Source organism: Dermochelys coriacea, chromosome 3, assembly GCF_009764565.3.
Source record: "Dermochelys coriacea isolate rDerCor1 chromosome 3, rDerCor1.pri.v4, whole genome shotgun sequence".
Taxonomy (NCBI): domain Eukaryota; kingdom Metazoa; phylum Chordata; order Testudines; family Dermochelyidae; genus Dermochelys; species Dermochelys coriacea.
In genome coordinates, this window is record NC_050070.1 from 120,301,775 (window position 1) to 120,328,940 (window position 27,166).

At 41.8% G+C, this 27,166-nt stretch overlaps 1 protein-coding gene across 24 annotated transcripts in view; it reads left to right on the forward strand.

The window, feature by feature from the left end:
• The window catches only part of ARID1B (AT-rich interaction domain 1B), a 409,836-nt gene that overhangs the window by 275,627 nt on the left and 107,043 nt on the right, over positions 1 to 27,166 (forward strand). For all 24 annotated transcript variants that reach the window (XM_038394479.2, XM_038394489.2, XM_038394491.2 and 21 more), the window contains one exon: positions 23,230 to 23,319. In XM_038394479.2, the coding sequence (XP_038250407.1) occupies positions 23,230 to 23,319 (90 nt within the window). The remainder of the gene's footprint in view (positions 1 to 23,229; positions 23,320 to 27,166) is intronic.

The window sequence follows — 27,166 nt, forward strand, 5'->3', positions numbered from 1 at the left end:
CCAAAACTTCAAATCAAACACCCCGACCTCCAGATTCTTAGAATCTTCTGGTCTAGATCCAAAATTGTGCTTTGTATGTGTCATTATAATGGACCAGTCAAAACCTTTGGTCCAGACATTCTCAATTTTAGAGCAGTACAGTTCAGAGCTTTTCCCTTCGGCCAATCCTTGGGTCCATCTATGAAAAGTCTCACGCTTCTTTGAATTATTCTGGGGCCCTTTTTCATTCTGTTTTTGGGGTTTTGTTGTCTTTGTTCCCTGGAGTTATAGAGTACCATAAACCCAGGAAGGGGAAATAATTCATAGGCTGTATTATGAATACATAGTTTGGGACATCATTGCAAACAAGTAAAGATAGTATTTTCCACCTTAGAGCTGGAAGGAACAAGAAATCACTAGGATTCCATCCCACCAGTAATAGTTAAAATGATAGTGAAATGTTTACCATTCATTTTCCAGTGCCATTTGGTGTGTGGTACAAGGTGGTTCATGTAGACTAAGACTTTTATAAAGATACCTTAAACTGCCCAGAAGATCAGTTATATGCATTATTTCTAGACACATTCTAAACTGGTCCCCACTAGTATAGTAGTGATAGGCTGTGGTCATACACTGAATCATGTGCTTTGCAATGAGGGCTCAAATTAAATGACGTTGCTGGAAGTCCCAAATTTGTTTGAAAGAACCCAGCATTAAAATATGGGAAATCAGTTCATTTATATTTGGTGGACCTCCAAACAGTCATGTCTAGCTAAATAAATCGGTGTTTTGTCTATCTAATTAATTTTTGACCAGGAAGTGAACATGGTTTTGAATGTCAGCCATCCTGTTCTGTAGAACGATTTGCCATTCCTGGAAGTGCCATCTTTCCAAGGTAGCATTTTTAGGAATGACACAAAAACAAGATAGGCTGCTCCAGGTTGCCTCCTGGCCTAAGCAGCCTCCAAAACCAAGTTTTTCTAACTCTTTTGGTAGATGATGAACTTTTCAGACATGAACAAGAGCAGCTGCTGTCTTCCTGAATCTACAGACAGCTGCAGTGCCTTTGCTGCTGTTTACACGTTCCCAAGCAACAGCTACAGAATGAAATTCAGAAGCCTTGAATAGCAATTAAATTGACTGGAATATTGACCATTTCAGTCTTCTGCTGCTTGGGAAAGCACTGAGAAACACCAGAGGAAAGCTCTGGAGCTATTCATGGGAAAGGAGAACAATAGAGACACTACTCTGCCAGCAGCCAAGTATAAAGTAATGGAGGCAATCACTTACTCTTTTTGCAGCTTTCTGGAGGCTGAGAGAAGCAGAGCAGTAGGTACCCACAACTAATAATATTAATTGGTTCTTCTTTGAGTGATGTTTCTATGGATGCTCCCCTATAGATGTGACAGCACCCCCTGGGCCTAGGATCTGAGCTCTTCATCAGCAGCGCTTGTCGGACCACACATGCGCACCTCCCCCATCTCATGCCAGGAGCGGGACATATATATAGCACTGTACGGTCCAGCCGCCCCCTAGTTCCTTCTTAACCGCCTTTGGTCTGGGAGGGAATCCGCAGCAGAGTCCACTTCTCCTTTTGCTCTGTTAGATATTGCCTTACCTGTTACCTTTCAGTGCAGTTTAGTAGTTATTTCCTCCCTTTTCGTTCTCTCCCTATAAACCCCCCCACACACACACTTTTATGCCTTTTTACCCTCCCTGTTAGTTTGTAGCTTAGATTTTCATTTTCCCACTTCCTGCTCTTCCAAACTGGGAATTTTTTCCCCTCAGCCATATGCCCGGATCTCCAGGGTTTAAGAGGTGTGTTTCCTGCTGGATCGCCTTCCCAGTAACGGCTGGTCAACCACAGTGCATTCGCTGCCTGGGAGAGGGACACATCCCCAAAAAGTGTGCTCACTGCCAGGGCCAGAAAAGACCAGGACATTTGGTTGCAACTTCTCCTGATGGGGAAATCACTGTGTCCAGCATCAGACTCTGGCCCAGACACTTCCCCTCTGCTAGGTTGTCTACCAACCCTCGTTCACCACACCCCTCTAAAAGAAGATCTTCTGTTTCCCATTCTGTTGAGAAGAAACTGGCTCATCACCTTCTGAGACATCGCCCACCAGAACACCATCCCCAGTGAGGTCAGTTGCCTCGACATCCTCAGAGAGGAGACGTAGCTCCAGAGCCTGTCTGAGTACCTCCAGTACCACAGCTAAGCAAAGGTCTGAAGACCTTAACTGGGCAGACATACAGACCAAGACCCAAGACCTTGAAGAATAGTGCCAACCGTCCCAACCAGACCAACTTCGAGTATTATGGCACTGATAGCACTGTCAGCGCTGATTTCCATTTCAGCACTGAACAAGTCCTCGACACCAAGCAAGTCTTCCACTCTGTCTACTGGTTGCTCAGGAGAATACATCTCTCCCTCAGCACCAATACTTGCGCTGGTGCCAATAATGCCCCTCCCTCTGCCCCAAGAGTACAGATACCCCAAGGACCAACTTGTCTCTTATGTGCCTGAGTCACCACTATTCACACATGACCTCCCTCTACTTCCATCCTTCTCTCCAAACTCACACCATTCTTCCCTTTCCCCTCCAAGGACGGCAACACTCTTCCCCAGCGACCTGGAGGAGAAGAAAGAGGAAGAGTACTCCAATCCACTCTCTTACTCAAGATAGGCTCAAAAGACTTCCTCTACTCGTCCTCACTATCCACAATCCACAACCGGACTTGGGCCCTAATACGGACCGCCATGGATGTGCCACTCCCTCAACATTGACCCTACTGGGATCCTTGGACCATGTACAGAGCACAGTTTGGGAAACCTCCCATGGAGCAAAGCCAGAGGCCTACACCTTCACCTTCTCCATCGGTCTCTCGACCACCAGAAGCTGAGCATCTGCCTCTAGCAGAAGAGAAGGGAGAACACGAGGATGAAATTGTACCAGCACTCCACTTCTCTTCTTCTGAGACTATCATTAGAGCCCTGCAAATCCGCGGATATCCACAGACCATTTTTGCGGATAGTGGATCAGATGCAGATACAACCACGCAGGGCTCTACTCACCAGCGGCACCTGGCCTATGACGTTCAGCTCAGACAGCCTGGGGAGTGCAGTGCACTTGGGGCTGGCGGCAGCAGCCAGTAGTTGGGGCTGGGCGACAGGTCGGAGTTGGGGCTGTCCAGCACTCGCTTGCCGCGCTGATTCCAGTCCAGCAGCTCAGTCCCCTCGGGCAGCAGCAGCATTCCCACCATGGCCCAGTCTGGCAGCACTGGCCATGTTCCCAGGCCCAGCCTGCCTGCTCCTGCCCCAGTGCCCCACCACTCCACCCCACTGTGATGCAATACGCACTGCTGCTGCCGTGTGCCCTCACTCGCAAGTCCCCCAGGGCAGCATCCGATGCAACGCCCCTTCTTCCCAAGTACTCCTAGGTGCCGCCCCTTCTCCTCGAGATCCCGCCCCTTTACTGCCCCTTAGCCCCAGTCCCCACCCTCGTGCTGCCTCTTCCCTGCAAGACCCCACTCCCCCACTCGTTCCCTTCACCCCCACCTCCATTGCTAGCCCTTGTGAGATGGCTTGCTGCTGTGGATGCAGATACAGGTAAAAGATGGCTAGCGGATTGTGGGTCGGATTGTAGGTTGATCCTGGCGGATTGGATGCGGATCCACATTTTTGTATCCGTGTAAGGCTCTAGCTATCATGCCTCCACCCCCTACTGCAGCTGACAACTTCAGACATTTTCGCAGGATTGCAGACTCCCTCCAGACTCCTTTGGAGGAGGTGAAAGATCAACAACATAAGCAGCTCGACATCTTGCACACATCCTCCTCCTCCAAAATAGCCTCCCTGCCAATGAGGCCTTCTCAATCCCGCTAAAGTGCTCTGGCAGACCCCAGCGTCCATCCCCCGACCTGCAAGAGGGTGGACAAAAAATATTATGTTCCAACAAAGGACTTGCTATTTCTTTTTTGTCACCCCACCCCAAATTCCATAGGCTTCAGTGCCATGCAAGAAAAAGGATGCCAATACCAATCTCAACCCACACATCATGACAAGACTGGAAGTGATTGGATCTATTTGGGGGCAAGGCTTATTAGTCTGCTATGCTCCTATTCCGAATATCCAGTTATGAGGTAAGTACAATTACGTCAACTATTCTAAAATACAGGAACTCTGCTATGACCTTCCTGATGACAAAAAAGACCCCAGGAGCTCATATCCAAAGGACATTTCTTGACCCCTCACAGCTTTACAAGCCTCTTTGGATTCCAGGCATACCACTTCCAATTCCATTGCAACTGCCATAGTCATGACAGATGTCATGGCTCCACCTCTCCAAGATACAAACTACTGTCAAAGACGTATCCTTTGAGGGCCCCAGATTATTCACTGAGTGTACGGATGAATCCCTACACTCCCTTAAGGATTCCCGAGCAACACACCTTACACACCAGTGCCAAAGAGACGAAGAGAGCAGTGTCCTGGGAAATACCAGCTTCTCCCATGATCCTGACCACCACAATACACTCCCTAGCAGCAATACAATATTCAGCGCCATCGACAGAAGCCCCCTACCAAACGCAGGCATGTGACTCTTCAAGGGGCTACCTCCCATGCTCCATCAACCAAACAACAATTTTGAAGGTGTGGTTTAGGTCCTGAGAAGCTTTCCCCTGTTCCAGTCACATCAGTCATTTCCAACATCCCAGCAGTTTAGCAACCGCTTAGCCCCCTTTTTTCCATCATGGTGGCTGATTACCTCAGACAAGTAGGTTCTAGAGAACATCAGGGAAGGATACTCCATCCCTTTCCTATCTATCCCGCCCCACCACCCTCCCTCTTCAACGACACTTCTCACCAACCCATCCCACGAGAAGAAATAAATTCTCTTCTGCAACTGGCAGTCATAGAACTGGTCCCATCCCAGCACAGAGGGAAGGGGTTGCTCCCATTATTTTCTGGTTCAAAAGAAATCTGGCAGGTGGAGACCAATCCTGGACCTTTAAAACCTAAACAAGTTCATCAAACTGCAGTGCTTCAGGCTGGTTACTCCACCATTATCCCAGCACTGGAGCAGAGGGACTGATTTTTAGCCCTTGACCTCCAAGATGTGTATTTTCTTCTCACGATACATCCTGCCCACAGATGTTTTTTCTGGTTCATCATGGGAACCAACCATTATCAGTATAAGGTACTAGCCTTCAGACTGTCGACAGCCTCTTGTGTGTTCTCCAAAGTCCTTGCGGTAGTCACTGCCTACCTACGCAAAGAGGGTGTCATCATCTTTCCATTCTTGAATGACTGTCGCCTCAGGGCCCATCTGAAACCAATGCTCTTTGCGTCGTCTGAATGACAATGGACCTTTTTCAAGCCTTGGCCTTTGTGTAAACCTGGAAAAAACTACGCTGACTCCGGTGCAACACCTGAGTTTATGTGGGCAAAATTAGATGCCATACAAGTCTGAGCCTTCCTTCCATCTCAAAGATTTTCCGACTATCATCGATCTTGTATCCATGGTGAGAATCTGCCCCCAAATATCAGCCAGGATATGTCTCCAGCTACTTGGCCACATGGCAGTGGCCACACTTGTGGTAAAGTATGCACAGTTACGCATGTGACGTTTTCAGGCATGGCTACATATAGTCTATGCACCTCACAGAAACAGTCTACACAATCTCCTATCCATGCCTCTGACAGTCAAGGACTTTCTACTCTGGTGGATATAGCCCCACAACATCTGTGTCAGGGTTTCTTTCCTTCATTCAGTGCCATCCATGATTCTAACAACTGACGCCTCCTTAATTGATTGAGGAGCAAACCTTCACACTCATACAGTGCAGGGCAGATGTTCCTTAACTGAGTCCACCCTGCACATCAACCTCCTGGAGCTACGAGCAGTCCACAATGCCTGCCAATATTTTCTCCCACTGATCACACATTGCACCATCAGAGTCATGATGGACAATATCGCCTGCATGTTCTACATCAACAGGCAGGGCGGAGCAAGGTCCCACTCTGTGCTCGGAGGCACTGAAATTATGGAAATGTTGAATACAACACGGCATTACCTTCTCGACCATCTCTGGACACCAGAACACCACTGTGGACTCACTAAGCAGCAGATTTTCCCATGATCACAAGTGGGAACTAGATACGTGAGCCTTTCAGCACATCTTCAGCTGCTGGAAATTCCCCCACATAGACCTCTTTGCCACACCAGAGAACTCCCGCTGCCCTCAATTGGAGCCCTTATCGATACCCCCCTGTACACAACTTTTCCTTAGGCAAAGTTATGCTATGTCCACATCCCACAATTTTACCCAAGGTACCATCCTCTTTCCATCTCAATCAACCTATCTATCTTCCCTGCTTCTTTCCAAAGCCACACAGCAACCAACAGGAGTCAACATTGCACACCCTGGATGTTAGACGACCACTCATTTTCTGTCTGCACAGAATTAAATCTTTCCAAAAATCTTAGTCTTTTCAATTGCTGAAAGATCGAGTGGTGCGGCTATTTCTAATCAACTCCTTTCCGAGTGGATCTTGCAGTGTACACATCAGTCGTACCAACTACACAGTTGACATCCTTCTCCTGCAACTAGAGCAAATTCCACCTGCTTGCTCTCCACCTCAATCGCCTTTCTCAATAATATCCCGAATGCTGATATTTGCAAAGCAGCCACATGGGCATCAGCAGACACTTTTAATCGTCACTATGCCATTACTCAGCCCACCACAGCAGAACACTACTACAACACACTGTCCTGTCATCTGCAGTAAATAGCACTCTGAAGTCCCAGCCTTCCAATTAGGGGCATTGCTTCCTAGTCACCTACACTGGAGCACCCATAGGGGCATCACTCGAAGAAAAAGAAAAGGTTACTCACCCTGTGCAGTAACTGTGGTTCTTCGAGATGTGTCCCCCCTCCCCCCCCCGGGGTGCTCCACTACCTGCCCTCCTCCCCTCTGCTTCAGAGCTGAAACATAGGCTCTGCAGCAGAGAAGGAACTGGAGGGCGATCGGACCTCGCAGCGTTGTATATATGTTCCGCTCATGGCATGTGATGGGCGTGAGATGGGGGAGGTGCGTGTGTGCAATCTGACAGGCACTGCTGCAGGGGGTGCTGCCGCACCAACAGTAAAGCACCCATAGAGACACACATCTCAAAGAAGGTCAGTTAGTGCACAAGGTGAGTAACCTTCTCTTATGGGTTGGAGGCTAGGAGTCAGGAGAAGACAGATGCTTTGCTTTTCCAGCAGCCAAGGGGGATAGCTGGTTGTAGGATTTGATTTATCAGATACCTACTAACCAAAGGTTGCTATGGAGGATGGATACCCTAGCTAGAGTCCAGGGACAGGACTCTAGTAGAAATCCAAGTGCTCTCTGCTTTCCCAGTAGATTGGGGGTGAGTGGGTGTTTAATCCTCTGGCTAAGAGCTGCTAAGTTTTTCACGCCATATAAATAAGACTGTTCTTGTCTTCTTCCTCTTTCACCCCACCTGGAATTGCCATCTGTGTGTGCTATTGCCGGTTTTCTAATCTTCCTTTCAGCCCAATTACAGCCATGATGCCTTGGAAAAAAAGTAATAGGGAGTTTGTCTGTATTTCTGTGACCTGTGATGCTCAGGCTGCAGTGTTTTTGAAACAAATATTCTTTAGCGTGCGCCCTCCCTTTAATATTTTCTTTTTGTTGTTATTTTTCACTCCTTCCTCACCCTACCCTTGTTTGTTCTGACCTCACTTCTCTCCTATTGCCTCCTGCGATGTCTTGCTACAGCCTCTCCATGTGACATAGATTGGCTCTTTCAATCATTTTCTCTCCAGCAAGTCATTGTAAAAAGAGCAGCTGTTGTGTTGCTGATAGCTATGAGGGCGAAAGCCAAAATGTTGTAGGGGGGTCTTGCTGGGAAGGCCATTAAAAGAAAGGTGTTGCTTTCCCAGGGTTTTCTGGAAGAGAAGCTACCTTTTCCCCATCCCTCCTTTGTTGAAATAAAATCAACAACTAATGGAACATCAAAAGGGCAAACAAACAGCCCACTATTAAACCTCCCAAATGGCTAATTCCGTTCCATTGCCTGTTTAAACTGTTTCTCCACCTTTCTGAAAATTTGCCATCCCATATTGCTTTCTGTCACACATTGTGAATTTCATGAGAATGGACCAGCACAGACAGCCCTGACATTGGCACATCCGTAAATCAGTGGGCATTTCCTTTCTGTACTCTTTGAAAAGCTGGACGGATATTTCTTGTGGTAAGTGGTACACATATCTGGTGGCTTTGTTTCCATCCATACTATTAGACTATAGCAGGGAGATTAACCATGGAGGGCAGAAAAATCAATTTGGATTTTTTTAAAATCAAAAGTGCATATTTTTCCAAAACCTGTATCACGTCTCTCTTAAAAATAGGCCAATTTAAGATGCTGTTCTATATTTTTATTTCTGTAATATAGACCATTATTTTACTTAACAGAAATAAAGTTCTCTTTATTTTGTAGCTTTTCCAGAACTAGGTTACTGATTTAAAAACAAACAAACATAAAATGTGATGCTCTGCACTGGGTTTAGGTCTTGCACTGTATCTAATTCAACCCTAACCCAGTAGTGGAAGCTGACACAACATAACATCAAAATGTGCTGCCATTGCCAGAAGATGTAGTGGATGTTAATTTCACTTTTCTTGCCTCCTGCACCAGCCGTTTCAGTTTACTAACAAAGCAAAAATGTAAATAACCTAAACAGTTTTGGTTTGGGGTTTTGTTTTGTTTTGTTTTGTTTTTTTCAAATTTTTATTTCATTGGCCAAAGGCTTTCATCAGCTTTTTCTTCTCTACGGCGTAAGCAGCAACAGTGTTTAAATATTAAGAAGGGCAAGAGTACTGTGGGAGATTGCTGATAGGCCAGGAAGCTGTTAACTCTTTAGTGTCTGGGCAGATTTCATGAGTTAAGCAACATTATTTTTGAAACCCTCTGCAAAGAGGTTTACTCCTTTAGACACACTTTTTGACATTTTTGACACTAATTCTTCATGCATTATGAATGTTGTGTTTAGAAATATCTCAGGGCTTGTCCACCCAGAAATCTAGTGCATGGCAAGCTGAAGTGTAAATCTACAGTGCAGTAGCCTGCTGTGCACTAAGTGGCTATGTGGACCCTGCTACTGGACACTAACTGTTCTATAGTCCACTTTCGCCCACTGCTGTTACACCCAGGCTTGTTGCTTGTCAAGTCTCCATGTAGAAAAGTGCTGAGGGGAAAACAGTGGCTTTTCACATTGTTGGGTGTTTTCATTTCATCTCTCAGCATTTTTGTCATATGAAGGAAAACCAGCTGTTTATCAATAGACACCAGTGCTACACAGCACGTTAGCATAGAAAGTGAAGAATAATATTATCTTTATTCGGTTTTGGAGAAGGATTGCAACAAGCTAATTGGAATTTGATTGGGATATTTGGTTTAATGCTCCTAGGCTATGTCTTCATTGCAAAAAAGGTGGTGTTTGTTTTTTATCGAGAAATATAGTGTTGACCTTGCCTAGTTAGTCACGGTAAAAGCTATAGTGCCTTGTCTACACTAGGGGCTTGTCTACACATAGAGTTATTCAGGAGAAGCTATTCCTGAATAACACCAAGTGTGGACACTCTTATTCCAGATTAAGAGTGCTTTGTTCTGGTTTAGCTTAATCCACTTTGAAAGATCTTTAATGACCACAGGTGGTCAGTATCTGAGTATTATATCCCAGCTGTATAGCCATTCTTCTACTCACAGAGTACACTAGTTCCAGGGAATGGGTATTTCCCACTGTGTAATCAACACTACTTCATGAGTTTTTACCTGGAGGTCTTCCATATATGTACTGACCAGGCCCAAGTGTACTTAACTTCTAAGACCTGACAGAATTACAATACAAGGTGATACAGCTGCAGGCATGAAGGAGGGAAGTGTGATGGGGTGCCTGTGAAGTGTTGTGGCTGGAAATCCAGCCCAGCCTCCTAATTTGGTATACACACTAGTTAATATGTGGGCAGATTAGAAGGATTAATTAGTGGAGCAAGGAAACAGTGATTAAGGATTGTCTATCATAGGCTAAAATGAGGTTTCAGAGTGAGAATCAGAGCAGGAATGGTAGTCTCATGTCTGGCAAAAAGTAAAGCCTGTGAAATAAAGTATTTCTAGAAGCATGACTGGACTAAGACAAGTTGATTGGAAATGTCTTCTTTTAAACTACACTTCGGAAAATGTCAGACTTCCTTCCCCAATGAGCCAAAGTCTGTGGTCCTTACTTAGGGAGGAAAAATAACTTGCTTTACTACCCACTGTTACTAGTGTATTAAAGCATTTGTTGTTTCAGCAAAATTATTTGAGAGAGATGAGTACCATATGAGCTGAATTTGTGAACCTTCATTTTTTCCAATAAGTTTACAGGTACCTCGTAGTACCATTGCAAGACAAGATGGGGGTAATTTCCCTTTAAAATGGACATGGTCTTCCTGCCTAGACAAAGATTATTTTAACACATCCATCAATATTTCCCTCTTAGCTTCTCCGGAGGCAAAACTCCTGCAACAAGTGTTGCAAGGAAGATGCATGCTGTTTATTGGCAAGCAGACCAGAAAAAAAAAAAAACAGAACACAAAATGCCATTGACATAGCCATGTTTTTAATCACCAGCAGTGCACAAAACATCTATTCAGCAGTTTTACAAACCTACAATGCTTGCCAGGCTGTGGATTTCCCTTACAAATGAAATATTAGAATGTTCCACATAGCAGTAGTTTTAAAGCCCTTTTCCAATGATTCTTAACAATATTTAAAACTTTTGTACTGCAATCCACTTTCTTTTGAGAAGGGGAGAAGAAATAGGCAATTTGTAGGTACTCTAGCTCTAGGGATTGGTTTTATTATATGGAGTGTTTAACCTCTGTTACTCTGTTGGCCACTGTTGGAAGACAGGATACTGGGCTAGATGGACCATTGGTCTGACCCAGTATGGCCGTTCTTATGTTTCCTGTTAAAAATCAGATCACTTCAATAGTGATTATAAATTACCATCTGAAGACTGTTTGGCCTGTGTGAAATGAGTTGGTAATTTCAGTTCAATTCCTTGGGGACAATTGTACATGTCACAAAAAACTCTATCAGAACTGGCTCCTTGCTTGCAGTCTTATCAGAGAGGTCAAGGAACTATTCTCATTTCTGGAGGTGGTCTCTCCAGAACAAAGCTGAGGCACAGTGGCAAGGAAGAAGCATTAGGGAGACTTACACTGCTACAGCCCATGTTGTGCTCTGTTGAGAATAGAGAGCTTCAGTGTCCAGGACTGTCAGTCTGGTACTTTTCAGCATCACTAAATTAAATTGAAAACGAAGAAACAACCAGCTAACCAGAAAAAATAATAATTTAAAACAGTGTTACTGCTTTTTTAAAGTTTTCTCTGTTGCTTAACATACCATATGTCAGTCCGCCCGAATCTTTGGTGACAAAGGTGTGGAAACCCAGTTAAAGTCTTCGAATAAGTTTCTAGTACATGCATTTTGGTTCACATACAAAGTTCAAATATACCTATTGAAGCTACCAAAAATATGAAAATCATTCTTGTCATATCTTGTGGCTATGCATTGCATGCTGAGATCGACAGTAGGGCAAATACAGTTTGCTTCTAATTTTAGCATTTACTGTTTGTGTTCCTTGATAGTTATGTGTTGCTTCCAACCTACTGATGCCTTCACCAAGGAACATGGTATAGTGCCTGTGCTTACTTTATGGGAAATTGAATTTTTATGTTCTTATGTGGCTACATTTAGTTCCTTTCTTCCATTTCATGTATTGCCACAATAAAAGATAGGTGTGGATGCTGTCATAAATGGAAAGGCTTCCTCTACTCTCCCTTCCTTCATGCATCCGATGAAGTGAGCTGTAGTTCACGAAAGCTTATGCTCAAATAAATTTGTTAGTCTCTAAGGTGCCACAAGTACTCCTTTTCTTTTTGTGAATACAGACTAACACAGCCGCTACTCTGAAACCTTTACTCTCCCTGGTGCTTTGCATTATTGAGTAATGATTGATGGGTTTACAGGGAAAGTCAGTCCACTCTCACTTTATCAATTAATTGTTGTTGTTGGCAATTGAACATATTACATGGATAAAGCTTTCCATAAATCTAGTACAATGTATATTTTGTTTTCTGGAGTAGAGTGGTGTGTTGGTGCCTACTTTTCATGTAGGGTGGATATCACTACTCCTCCTGGAAATGGTCCAGTTTGGGGTTGCTCTGTAATTTACCATCAGTATCAACTTCAGGAAGGTATTGTGTGTCCTTACTTGGAGAAAGGTATCAGAACAAAGTCCTGGAAGCCTTGTGAGTTAAATTTAGGACAAATAATAAAATGGGATTTTGTCCTGCAAAGAAATTGTTTCCACTATGCACACATCCCTCCAATTTCAGTCATGGCTAGTATTTTTGAGAAATGAATTTTAAATAAGAAATATCTTCTTCTTCTTTGTAACAATATATGTGTGGACTGAACTGTTGCTTTGCAATATATGTGTGGAGCGTTAACAGTTCTGTTCCATAGTCAGATATGGAACTCAGATATCAGACATGGTTTTTAAAAACTAAACAGACAATAAACCCACTCTGATGGTGAGTTTTTATGTTCATTTCCTCATCCCCAGATAACTCAAATTATTGTGATGTGTTGATTGATTACAGCAGTTAAGTTTCTTGATAATCAGTTTCATCACTTATTCTCAATTCACATTTGCACCTTTGATTTCTCTTCCACAACAGTGTGATGTGGGTTGTCTTTGAATAATGAAGAACAGAATTGGTTTCGGCATGAGACAAACGGAATGCCGACACCAATCCCAAAATGCATTAATCTTTAATAATCCACATCTGCATGTTTATAAATGATATAACCAGGGGTTGCTAATGTTGATATGTCCCCTTCCAAACAGAAACTGACATAGAAGTTCGTATTTGCAAACTACATTAAAGGCATATGGTGGAATGTTCTGTGTGTGACCTTGCAGAGGGTACTAAATTGATGAAAGTTTTAAGTTGATTAAAAATACATGAATTGCTAGGCTCTAGCACTAGTCTTTTGTGTTTCCCATTGTTGGGCAAGTTTAAATATGGCATGATAGATCCTGTCTCAAGGAAGGTCAGATTCGTAAAATGCTGTTTGGGACCTGCTTTGCCTTTGGAGGCTTTTACTCATATAATATCCTAGATTTGTTTTTTTCCCTTCCTGGTGGCTTTCTTTTTTCCTGTTGAACACAAGTGTGTATTATGTTGAGATGCTCATGTTATTCACAATAAACACTTGTGAAGCTTCATCCTCATGGGGGTGGGGTGGGATTAGTTATTGGTCCTACCTTTTTTCTAACAAAGTATCTATTAATTACAGGCAGTGGAAGTTGCAAAGTTAGAGTAGAGTAGAGCACAGAACAGCAGCACACAGGTAAACTGCTTCAATGCTGCAGATCAGCACTGTTCCAATTTCTACCAGCTTGCCAGAACTTGAAAAAGGAGAGATGGTGAGAAAGAATGAGGTTAGAAAGAAGAGCCTGTGGAACAGTGGGAATATCTTAAATTTAGCAAATGATGCCACTTCACTTATTGCTGGCCACCAGTGCTGACCCCGAAGTGTAGACAAGAACATGTCCTGGATAGTCTTCATCTATACGTAGGGGTCAGCAACATATGTTGTCAGCTGTTGATTTGGAATTATTCCCAAGTATAGACAGGTGCTGCAAGAAGAAATGTAGTGGGGAGTCCAAGAACATTTTTCATCCTATCTTTGGTGTCCCACATGATTTTCACATTGAAGATGTTGTGAATTTCCAAAGATTAGAGGTGAACTACCAATATATGCCTTTGGTTATGTTAAAATTGTGATGTAGTCAGTTTTTATTGGGAAGCAAGTCCTTTGAATTCATGCCTTCCCTTAGAACATGTGTTGACTTCCTAAATTAAATTCTTAATGTATTTTAAGGTTTCATTTTAGAAAATAGAAAACTTGAATGTAATATAAGGAGGCAAGACAACTTCCCTATCTATTGTTAAAAGCATTCAATTGCTTACAAATTGGATGAATTGCAAATTAAAAATTTTGTTAATTGAAATATAGAAAGCAATTAAAAACACATTTGTTTTCACTAGCTGGAACACATAGTTTACCATAGTTAAAAAAGATGAAAGTGATGTATCAACTATTCGTACCGGGCTAGCCCTTATTCTGCTTTGATTCACGTAAATCTCACTGAAATCACAGGTGAACAGGACAGAGTAAGAACTGCAGTAAGGATTTGACTCGTACATTAAACAGATGTGTACATGTTTTTAGCTGTATCACTTGTAAGGTGCCTGTTCATTATGCATTATTTTCTCTCTTGTATGTTATTCAGGAAAATATAATTTAGCAAATACAATAATAATAATTTAAAATCACTGTAGAGGTGTGATAAAATGTGTTGGACAGGCTGGTTTCTTTGTGCCCTTCCCCCCTCTGCCCCCACCCCCAAACTTGCACAGTTGCGTTGGATGTTTTTGGGGCACAGAGAGAAAAACCTGTGAAGGGCGTTTTTGCTGGGGAGGCTCAAATGAAAGCTTTTAAAAAAAAGTCAGTGGCTTGGCTTTCAAAAGCTCTATCTAGTATGGAGCAGTGCTTGAGTGGAAAAAATGGAGCAAGCGTCTCATCTAATTTTTCTCCTGGGGACCTAGGTGGACAAATTGGCAACCCTGTTACCAGCCTTTCTTTTCCCCCCTCCCCTTTGTACCATAAGAACTGCTAATCGGATCCATGCTGCTGCAACTGTGGTTCGTTATTAACAGAATAAAAGCAGATTTCTTCAAAAGAACGGATGGGGGGAAACGACTATACAAAATTGCAAGGTTGTTAGAATCTTAAATGCACAGCAGTCAACTTTTTTCCCCTATTCTGAATTATATGATGAATAGTCTTTCATCCGTCACTCTGCACATTTCTTCAGAAGGCAGCCAAATATTAAGCTTCTCAAACAAAACAAAAAATAAAGATGTTAGAAAGAGGCAAAACACTGGGGAGGAGGAAGAATAAGAAAAGAAGAAATCAGGTTTTGTTTTTATTAATTTGGGTCTGGTGAGAGAAATATGAGCTTCCCTGATCAATTCAGTTCCTGCTCCTCCCTCCCCCAGCCACCATCTCTGAATGCAAGGATTAGAAAAGACTTAACTAGTTGTTCTCCTGAGCTGTATGATTCAAGACTGGCCTCCAGCAGAAATATTTCACGCTGTGGTAGCTCCCCAGTTTAATGGAGATTGTGCATTAAATGAGCAAAGGTGAAAGTGGAAGGAAATAGACCCCCAAAATGAAACTTCTCTGTATATAAATTACAAATCTCAAGTAGGTGTTATGGGGGATAGACAGTGATTCCTAGGTTGAGGTTAAATAATATTTTCTGTTATAAAAAAAACCTTGTGACCTTCTTTTGAATTGCTCTGGTACCTACATGGTTTGCAACAGGACTTTGAAATTTGGCAGCAGGATAATCCTTGGGCAGAAAGATGCCTTTTAGTGGCCTCATGAAAATCCATTCAGATTTGGCCGAGTTGTGAGCTGTTGAAAGTTGCCATTGGCTATCTATATTTCATACAGCTCGGCTTGCTTAGGGGTTGTTGCCAAAAGCTCTCAAATTCACTGAATCGTGCATTGCAGTGGTGCCTCACTTCAGCAATCCTTACCCAGAGCAGGACCTCTGGATGGAACACAGACAAAATGGATCCTTCTCTTACTGCTTTACCCTCCAGTGATTTTCGCTCTGGCCTAAGGGAACATCCGCTGCACTGGCATGCCTGCTTAGGAGTCTATGAGTGCTTAGACTCCCTGTTTCTACTAAGAAGTGCTAATAATTCTTTGCCCTTTTCAAATCTGCATCTCCAATATGGCAGACCCAAGTTTCAGCCACACACTACAGTGATGAGCACTGCAGAAAAATCCATGCGGTATTTAATAATTCCATAGTCAGGGCAGCATTTGCATAGTGTGCAGTAAATTAGAATTTGGGGCAACACACTGAGTGGTGGAGGATAAAAAGAAATGTTGAATAGCTCCTTCATTCATTGAGCACCACCCACTCTGTGCACTGAATGAGACAAGGGGTTCTATGAAACAAACAGCATATGCTCATGAATTAGAGACTGTATCATAATACTTATGCACAAGAGAGGGGGGCAGAATTAAGGTTACACAGGCAGTCTTAATTCTGATATTTCCTGGCTTTTGAGTGCTTGACTTCTCAACCTAAGGAACGTTCTTTAACACAGAAGTGTTTTTGGTTGATTGGTTTGTGGTTTGGTTTTGTTTTGTTTGTTTGTTTTTGCTTTGTTTTTTGTAATATAATGTAGTGTTTATATTAGGAGCCTCTGAGTGCTACCATATCAGGATTTGGGCTCCGTTATTCTGAACGCTGTGAAAACATGAAAAAAAGACACAGTTCTGCCGTGAAACCCTTACAATTTAAGAACTACACATTGTTATGAACAGTAAAAGAATTCTTACTAGTTGTTATTTTTACATGATTTGTGAGAGTTAATATACATTAGAGAAACCGGTGGCTTTGATACAGTATTTAAAGGGCTAATGTGGGAGATTCAGGGCCAGATCCACTCATATTTCTGTGTCTGCTTTGCATTGCTCTTGTAACTCAAAATAGCTATAAACCTGGCTTAAACAGCTGGGTAAACTGAGTTTACAGCTACTTTGCATTGCTAAAGCAACACAGATTAGTCAGATGTCAACCTGGCCCTCAGAATCCTAGTTAGCCTGCAGTTACAATGTCAAGAGGTGTGAGGGCCCCGGCTTTATTCTAGTCAGACAGAGTGAGAACTGGCAGCAGGAGCAAAGAACTGAGATGTGGAAAGTAGAAAAGTGATAATATTGCAGTGTCTTCACAGCAGTACTGCTGTAACTATAGCTAATATTTCAATTATAAAAATGCATTTTAAGGGGTAAAATTTGTGATTTTTTTCACCCTGGGGTTGTGTGCTGGAATAAAAAATTGAGGCTTTTGGAGGGGCCCTGGGGCTCGCTATCTCCTCCGCAGCCCCGGGGGCCAGAGGAGCTCACTCTCCCCCAACATGGCCCCAGGGCAGCTCACCCTGCCTCCTCCCCTGCCCCAGGGCAACTTGCTCTGCCCCAGCTCCCGCCACCACAGAGCCGGAGAAGTTCTGTGCCCCTGCTGTGTACTGGAGGTCCATGCCCCTGCTTGTCCCCCTCCTCCCCGTGCATGCCCCTTTTTCACCTCTAAATGTGGGGAGAGTTCTTAATCAAGATTCAGATTTTCTTAATAGTTATTTTTATTTGGTTTGGTTTTGGTTTTGTTTATAGAAAAGAGGGTTGTTATACATTATCAAAAAATATGCCAGCCATAGATTCCTCCCTTGTTGACCACAATACCATGTCTTTTGTAGGCTTATCCTTATGATGCTGCTAGAAATCTTTATCATCTGAGTGTGCAAGGCAATTCAAATTCCTTGGCTGCTTGTAAACATAAAACAAGGGAACCACTTTGGCACAATGGGCTGCAGTTAAAACACTCTGCTGTTTGCTCCAGCTAATGAGGAGCAAACAAATTCAGCCTGGGCACATTGTAACAACTTGCCTTCCAAATGTGCCAAGTGACTTCTCTTAAGCAATTCAGTCACTGAAGATTATGAATAACCATTTTTTTACATTACATACAAGATAAGAGAACCTGGGACAAATATAAACTAAAATCCATAAAAATGGATTTTACAGAAAGTGTATTAATGAAAAATAGTTTATAAGTTTTGTTAATACGGCAGGAAGCTTAGTTACCTAGGATAGGTAAAGGGAGAAAATAACTCTTCTTTTTGGGTGAGCGTGGGATCTGGACACAGAGGGAGAGCGAGTACAAACCACATGTCCAGGCTTCCTTTATTGCACAATCAGGCCCTTAGAATACATCTTCCTCTCTGAGGTCAAGTCCATTTGCGCCCCTCTTCCACTACCTCTGAGGGCTAATTTAAAATTACATCACTAAAGCCCCTGTTCAGGAAAGCACCCCTGTTCAGGAAAGCACTTAAGCACATGCTCAACTTTAAACAAGTTAGAACTTAAACACTTTGCTGCATTGGTTCCAAAGAGCACAATCCTTTGAGACATTGAGTGCCTCCCGCATTCCCATTATATCAGTGGGCATTCAGGGCACTCAGAATCTCACAGAATGTGTGTGGCAGAGGGTAATTTTGGGTCCTAGTTCCCTGTAATACTTTCTTCCCTTTCTGGATCAAAGGCCTTCTCTTTCTTGCTGTATGTTGGCTCCAAGGAATTTACACTTCTTTGTTAACTGCAGTTTTAACTGCTCTCATCTTGATACAATCTTCTCTTTAGTACTTTTTCAGTTTAAGTAGTATGTCCCAACTCTGTTCAGTCCAGCTCTCTGAAAGATATAATTTAACCCTTTCTTCCTCTGTTTCAAACCTTCAAACAAAATATTTAAGGGTTTAACCTAACACATTTTTATATGCAGAAAAATCATAGTCTGTCATTATATTATTAACATTTAAAATGCTTTCTCCTCTTTCTCTGTAATTTTGTCTAATAAAAGGTTGATTTTTAAAAATAGTACAGTCTGATAGGCAATTATAACATAATGTGGGCTCCCACTTTTGGTATTTTAACAACAAAGTTGAAAAGATTGTTATCTAAATTTTAAAAGCTTCTATTGTGTATGCACCAGTAGTTTCATAAAGATTTTTATAGGCACTGCATTCCACACTACATATAATATACAGTAGTATGGCAAGTACACAGTGCTGCTGATTTGAATGGCACTCCAGCTACTAAGATTTACATGTGACAGTCTGACTGTACGGAAATCTACGGAAATGGAATGGCATGTCATTGCCAAGTATTTTAACACACATTACTCTATTTGCTATGATTTTGCATAATAAAAATGCTATGCAACATACACAGTAGTGTTTATCGTGCATAAATTCTGGCAGATGGAATATCTCATCAATGTAGCAACAGCGCTACACAAAAACATGGGAAAAGGTCAGCTCTGTTAAAAGTTCCATTTGTATTGCACTGGGTCAAAATAGTTTGTCAGTGAAAAAAAATGTTGTTCTTTTTCTTTCAAATAACTACAGTAATGTACGAAAACACTTGTTTGCATTCTTTTCCGTTTTCTTTCCAAAATTAAATAGAAAAATCAGTTAATATGGAATTAAAAGTACTGTATCTTCTAATAGGGGAATGGGGAGGGAAGGTTTGTGCCCAATCTTGCTTCTTTTTGATGTATTGTCTGAAGGCCAGAAAAGGTGGCTCGGTTGGTAGGTTATTTTAATAGCAGTTACGTCTTTCTTTTGATTGTTTTTTACCTTAGAAATATCTGGAATGTCTGGTCTTCCCTAACTGTGCCGAAAAACTTTTTGGCATCTCAAAAATGCATAGTAGGAATTTTATGTGCTTCACATTGAAGATTTGGCGGGACTTGAATTCGTAACAAAGGCCCCGCTTCTGCAACACACAGTCCACACAGGTAGACCGGCTGTGACTGCACAGAGCTCCATTAAGTGCAGCATTTGCTCACCCATTGGATATTGCACAATCAGGCCAATGAAATTTTTTTCCATTGTGTTTTAGTTAAATGGATATGAAATAAACAATAAACCCCAGAGTTTTAACCGATTTTAATACAAATCAGTTCTCGATTAATTATGCTTTACTTTCTAGGGTATTTGGATTGTAAACTCTTTGCGGCAGGTACCATCTTTTTTGTTCTGTGTTTGTACAGCCCCTAGAACAATGGGGTCCCACTCCACAACTGGAGCTCCTAGGAGCCACTAATACACAAATAGTAATAAAAACAATGATCAAAGAAAGAAAAAGGATAAACCTTGTTAAAGAAACAAACTTACTTGCAGGTCATCTTTATATATTCGAAAGAAATTCTTTTCCCTTGTGGGTCACCTTTAAGGGTTAAATGGTGATCTTAGCATTTTGTAGTCTGTTGAATTTCAACATGTGAATAATCTACAGCAGCCCAGCTGAGCTAATCTTTCTTCAAGGCTCCCAGTGTTGAACTGCTCCTTGTTTATAGAAATAATTTTCTCTTGTGACGTAGCCAGATTTTGTTAGAAAGCTTTTATTAAATAAGAGGGAGATTTCCAGAGTACCCCCTTTGTAAATAAATAAATAAATACTTGTGCAAATGGTTACAGGTGCCCATCATTTTATTTGGGAAACTCGTGACTTCACATTTCTAGAGGATGCAGATGAAACTGATTTTTGTAGTGCCTAATTTACATACACTCGGTTCTAAAGTTTAATTTCGCCAGTGCTATGCTTGCATGAGTGTATATGCAGGATAAGGTTCTTGCTTGACAATTGACATTATCATCAGTGTTAAAAATTAGAGCATTAGAAAGATTTTACCAGCTCATCGTAACTGGATGCAAAATAAACTACACAGCATAGATCTTCTATTTGATTTTTAACAGCTCCCAAAGGAATTTCTATCCCTGACCCTAAAGGAATTCCCATCTTGGGGCTGTACAATGCAACCAGCAGTACCCCTGCCTCTTTTAGTAACTTATAAAGTCATAGATGGTTTTGATACAACATGTTTTAGGTTTACTTGAAATATTATATCTGATAGCAGTGCCTCAGGCATACACAATATAAGTGGTAGTGCCCTGTTTTAACATGGAATTACTGTTTATTTACAGCCTGAGTCACTGAATCCTTTCTGTCATGCAGAAGTGTTCATTATAACATAGGCACTTACTGTCTTGTTACAGTCCTTTCCTGAGTGACATAAAAAAATAAGTCAGTATTTTGTTCTCATATGCTTTAGAGTTCCTAAATGGGCTGTGGATCCAAGGCCCCAGGCACTGAATATTTCATAGTAGTGCCATGTTTGGTCTTTTGGAGAAAGAACTCTGCCTCTAGACTTTCATTTGCATACTCTTGTGAAGTGCAGAAATGAGGCAGTTGTCATATCCCATCATAGTACTGCATACTATGAGTTTTAGTGCAAATACTTTCCATTCAAATAGCTAGGCAACTTTTATATTTTACTTTCAAAATTATAGTTTGTTTCTTTGTATTGCATATAAATCTAATGTATCTTTTAAAATCAGCTGTTGTAATAGTGGCTAGTTTCTCTGACACAGTGCAGATGGAGGAGAAAGAAAACATAGCACTTCACTTGCCTTCTGTGGTTTGCCCATAACATTTAGATAGTTCATAGTTCTACAGAAAGAGCAACCCTTACTAACACTCTTTGTGGCTACAGAAATAACCCCAGGATTTTCCCCATAACCAGTAAAAACGGGTGGTAGCTAAGCAAGAGAAAATGGCACTCTGCATGCACAAATTTATGTAACATGTTCTTTATTCTTGCTATTTTTTTAAAAAGGAAATCAGTCTGAAAATCTGTTGATTTTGATCAGAAATTTAAATGTCTCTGCTACTGTTTATACCACACTCGTCACTGCCATGTCTGACCCCCTAAAATGTATTTTTATTGCCTAATCTGAGCTGGTCTTCCAACTGCTTTGGCTGTCAAGAGCAGCCACATCTCAAAATCAGTGATGAATAAAAATCCCAAAACACACCTGAGACTTGCTCTCCTTTCTCCTTAGGCTGTGGCAATTTGATTGCTTGGTGTGAAACTTCCACCATTTTACAGCAGCACAAGAGTTGGTGCTTGATCCTGCACACTTAGCACTGTGTTGAGGGTTGAGATGCATCCCAGGGAAGTGGCTCACCAGTGTTATTCATCAGTAGAATAAGCATGGGCAGAGGGTGAAGCTTCCCTTGGGGGAGGCTAGCTGCCTGCCCCATCTCTTCCACCTGCTGCCCCACCCACACTCCACCCCTGCTCTGCCCCAGACCCTATCCCCTGCCTCACTCCACCCCCTTTCTGCTTGGCACCACCACACAGCACATCCCTCCTCTCCTTCCCCTGCTCTCCCGCAAGGTCCTCACCGCCCACTGTGTCCCTCCTCTCCTCCACCCCTTCCCCAGCGAGCCCACCTCCCCACCCGCTGCTCCCCATGTCTCTCCTCTCCTCCACCCTCCCTTGCAGAGGCATGGGGGTGAGGAGAGATGCTGCGAGCTGCAGGGAGCTCCAGAGATGGGGAGTGGACTGGAGGAGAGGAGGAACTCACCAAGCAGCAGCAGGCGACAGGGTCCTTGGGGAAGGGGGGAGATCAGGGAGGGGAAGAGGAAGAGTGCAGGTGGGGCCATCATGGCCCAGGCGTGCAGCAGCGGGTTGGTGGTGGCTGTGCCAGAGAAGGTTTAGCCTCCCCTGGCCTATTATACCCACCACCCATGACAATAAGTCCCTGTTTTGCTGTGTAATAGTGTCAAAGGAGGAAAGCTCTAGTGCTCTAAGCCTCATGGGTTTGAAAGTCTGGTCACCTTGAATAAGAGGTGAACATTTTGACATTGATGTCTGTGCTCTTTAACATTTCAGGATCGATAAATGGTGATTGATGCAGTTTACTGCTTGTGACGGTGTTGTTGTTTTTTAACATGAACTTAAAATTGGGTCATATCTGCTCTTTGTGTACATGAAAGATACCATGCTATTTGTTTAATAAGAATAAATGTTTGCCTTTCTTTTGAATAATAATATACCCCGTCGCTATCTGATCTCACATATACCACACTTTCACAGCATGTGCATACTTTCATTTTTTATTTCTGCATTAAACTTGGACATTCATATATATTAAGTCCACCAATTCATTGAAATACTTTTTTAAACTCTTGTTATTAGTCTTTTCTGTATTGACTGGATTTTTCATTGGTTATATTGTTGGCAGCAGTCCATGTCTGCCTGGCTGGAGGCCAGTTTAAACTCGGCAGGGTGAGCCCTATTGTTCAGCAGACTTGGATTTTGCTAAATTCTCTAACAGAAATATGTGTCAGGAGATTTATAGCTGTAAATTGGATCATGTCAGTGAGGCTGGGAACTCGCTCAATACAAAATTGAACATTTCGGCATGCCTGTTGCTAAATATGTTTATGCATACTTCCTTTTGGGTTACCAAAAAAAAAGCTGTGAAAAACACTAGACCTGCTGAGCTGTGTTTTTAATGTATACAATTAGTACTTTCTTTGATAGTGGTCTAAAAAAATGTAACAGGTTTTAATTTTGCATATTGCACGATTAATAGAAAGTCTATTTTTTAAATTTTCTCTCTGTGTGTTGCAGGTAGTCAAATGCCACCTCAGCCTCCTGGTAGCCAATCAGAATCCAGCTCCCATCCTGCCTTGAGCCAGTCACCAATGCCACAAGATCGAGGTTTGTTAGAATTTTATTTATTTATTTATTTATTTATTAGTTTACGCCAGATATACCTTTTGTTCTCAGGAGTTCATCAGCATGGTGGAATTTCTCCAAAATTGGTTCTCTCTGTAAAATAATGACAACCTTCATTTAAATAGACTCTGTTGGGTTCTTCATTCTCTTGTGGGAAAAGTAAGTGAATAGGGGGATTTACTAAAACTCAGTTGGATGCAAGCCTTTTTCAAAATACTGTAAATAACAGTAATTGTAAAAGGATTCTTCTGCAAAGTTTTACTGTTCTTCAGAATCCAAATAAAATAAATTTCTCTCTTCTGCCATCCATCTCCGTTCTCTGATAAACAGAGACTAGGGACACCATTCCTTAGCTATCCTGGTTAATAGCCATTAATGGACTTAACCTTCATGAATTTATCTAGTTCTCTTCTAAACCCTGTTATAGTCCTAGCCTTCACAAACTTCTTAAGCTTTAATTATAAGTATCTAAATTGGAATTTGATCTCTGTAGAATAGAAATATTATCTGCTTTATACACCACAGTTTTCTCACTTTAGCAAAACTCTGATGTGTCCCTGGCCTTTGGATGTAGGCCATGGCTGGTCTACAGCCTAACTCTAGAAAGAAAAGGAGGAGGAGGAAACAAGCTGGTAGGGTTGAGTGGTTCAAGACCCCAAACCGTTCACCCCTTACCTGCAAAAAGTGTTGGATCCTATTCACAATGTAGTGGAAAGTTGGCTAGCAACAATCCCATTCAAGCAGGGCTGCTGCTGGCTAGCACAGGTTCACTCACCAATGTGTATGGGGTTTTTTCTCATTATAACTGTATTATAACCCCGCCACCCCAGGATAATAGTATATCACAGTTTCATAAAGTGATTATAACAAAATAACTATGGAACCAGAGGTGCTTTCCACACTACAGTTGAAATGTGCTAGCAACAATTTTATAAAACTAACTTGCCAACTGAGATAACCACAGGATTGTGTTAAACGCCACCAGTATAATAATCTTGATACTGACGATATCCCAGATCTTCTAGAAGTCTAGAAATACTTCTAGAAGTCTGTTTGCAGCTAGTGCAACCCACAGTATAAGCAAGGACAGAATGATGCATTCTGGGATATCATCCAGGAAGTACAATTGGATTTCAGAGAGAGGGGGAAAGGGTTAGTTGAAAAGTTTTTCTGTATTGAAGTGTGCCTCCTTCCTGGGATGCTGATTAGCAGAGAACATTTACTATATAATTCTGGGTTTAACTCAGTTGTCGTGTTTGCTTTACAGGTCACCTTTACACACAATCCATTTCTAGCAAAGGGCCTCAATTCCACCATAAAAATTGTTGAGAGTGATCCAGATGGTGGAGAAAGAACAGTTTCACTAGCCAGTACTAATGCAGTGTATTGGATGGATTGTCATAAAACAGTGGGATTGCATCAGGGAGGGGCTTCAGAGGCTTAAGCATCTCAAAAGATATGTGCGTTTCTTGGATGATTGTGTCTACGCATAGCATGTGGCACTGCCCAAGAAAATGTATCTTTGCAGTGTGAATACATTCTGTTTGCCAGAAGCTGGGAATGGGCATGATTATCTGTTCTGTTCATTTCCTCTCGAGCACCTGGCATTGGCCACTGTCAGAAGACAGGACACTGGCTAGATGGACTTTTGGTCTGACCCAGTATGGCTGATCTTATGATATACTATTAGGCTTCAGAGGATGGGTTAATGATGCTAAGGGTGAGTGGGATGCTCTAACTTTGTTATGTGGGTCAATCTCTTGATCACCTTTTTAGAGGGGAATTAGATGATACTGTGTGGTTGAAGTGAAGGGGAGGGGTGGCATGGGGTGGTTCAAAATTGAAACAAGGGAGAAGACAGCTGCCAAAACTAAAAAGCCAAACTGGGAAACAGCAGTGGGGAAACCAGAATGTATAAACAAGGTTGAGTTGGCCTAGGTTTCTTCCTACTGCTGTCACACAAAAGGCTCTTCATAGATGGAAGCTGAACCTAGTGGTATATTTTAAAAGAACATATTTTAAGCTGTAACTTTGGGATTTGTATTTTAATAACTTTTGCATTGTGTTATGTGCAACATGCTTTGTTTCTGTTTGATTATAAATTGATGCTTCTAGCATGCTACACACAATCCATGTGACCCAGCTTGTATAAAATGTCCGTTTGTTTCATGCAGCAGATACGAAATTTGTAACCAGCTAGGTTATATTGATTTGCAGAACATGATCCCCAAAGCTTCTGTAAAGGCTATGCAGTACACACATAAACATGCGTACATTCCCTTTTGTGCCATATCATTGATTAGAGGCTCCTTTGAAATGGAAAACTTCACCTTTTAAAAAGGCTGTTACATTAGTTGATTCCTTTGCTTGCTTGAACTGATTTCCACTGACTTGGAGAGGGAAAGGAGGGGGAAAGGTGGGGCTCAAAGGGAAGGTGCTTGTCAATTACTGATTAAAAACTGAGCAGAAAATCGTTGCCGCTGAAGACACCTGATCCACTGGCATCTGTTACAGTAATTTAAACACTTGGCTCACTGATATGAATGATTTCCAGCAAAAAAACACCGAGTGACCCTCCAATTTAGGGTAAGGTGTTTTTGTTCCTTCTAGCACATCACATCACTTTTCTTTCCTTGTTTAGATAAATGATTGAATGAACAAAAGGCTTCTAATGGCTTATTGAATGAAATCCCATACGCTCAACACTTGAAAAAAATATTATTAGTCAGATACACTGCAGCTTGATTGACGGGGTCGGATTTGAGCTACAGCACTTCTGAATCCTAAAGCCCCACACTGAACCATTATGTTTACAGTTAGTTATTTTATTCTGAAAGTGTTTGATAGTATTTTATCCTTCTTTCCATGGTTACTCAGCACCCAGCTGGGATTGCTCATGTTTTCCAGCCTAAGGCTATGCATCCCATACTGTAGAAGTGCAGTATCAAGGAACCAGGTTTTTTTATATGTACCGTGTGTGTGTGTGTGTGTGTGTGTGTGTGTGTGTGTAATCTATGTTCATGTGCACAGTAATAGGAATTTCTATGGGTTTTCGATTTGCCAAGACCTTCAAATTACTTTTGATGTCGTTTATTTCTTACTTTTTTTTAGCAGTTATGTAAAAAGTTATCTATATTTGCAAATGATTTTGAACATCTTTCATATCATATCTGGTCCATAATTGGTTTGGCCTGGTAAGGTATCAGTGGAAACATTTGGTTCATGCTGCTCACTTCCATTCATAATTGGCGTCTTTTGATTATTTAGATTTGATACACAGTCAATGGAACCTCTATGGCTTTTATCAAAATAAGTTGTTTTATATAAATGGTGCCACAAGAAATTACACAACTGTGGTTGTTTCATATCTTTTTGATGCAAAGTTTTTATTATATTTATATATATTTATATTTTTTAGCTTGATGGGGCATTTCAGTCCTCAGTCATATCACTGATTTTAGTGGTTACTCCAGATTGTACACTGGTGTCATTTTCTCTGCTTCCATACAATGAATTCAAAGTATTTTACAAACATTAAATTTCTTAAGCCTCACATGCCTCCATATGGTGGTGAAGAAGATAGTATTGAAACTGCTTTTACAAATAGGTAAATTGAGGTACTTGGAGGTTAAAGTTAAAATTTTCAGAAGTATCCACTAATTCTGGGGTCCTCAATTTTTAGGTGCTTTACTTTGAGAGGTACCAAGCATCAGTACTACAGTAGAAGTCAATAGGTATTGTGGATGTGCAGCACCTCTGAAAATCACACCTTAGGTGTCTCGGATTGGATACACAAAAACTGACACATCCAAAATTAACACACTCTTTC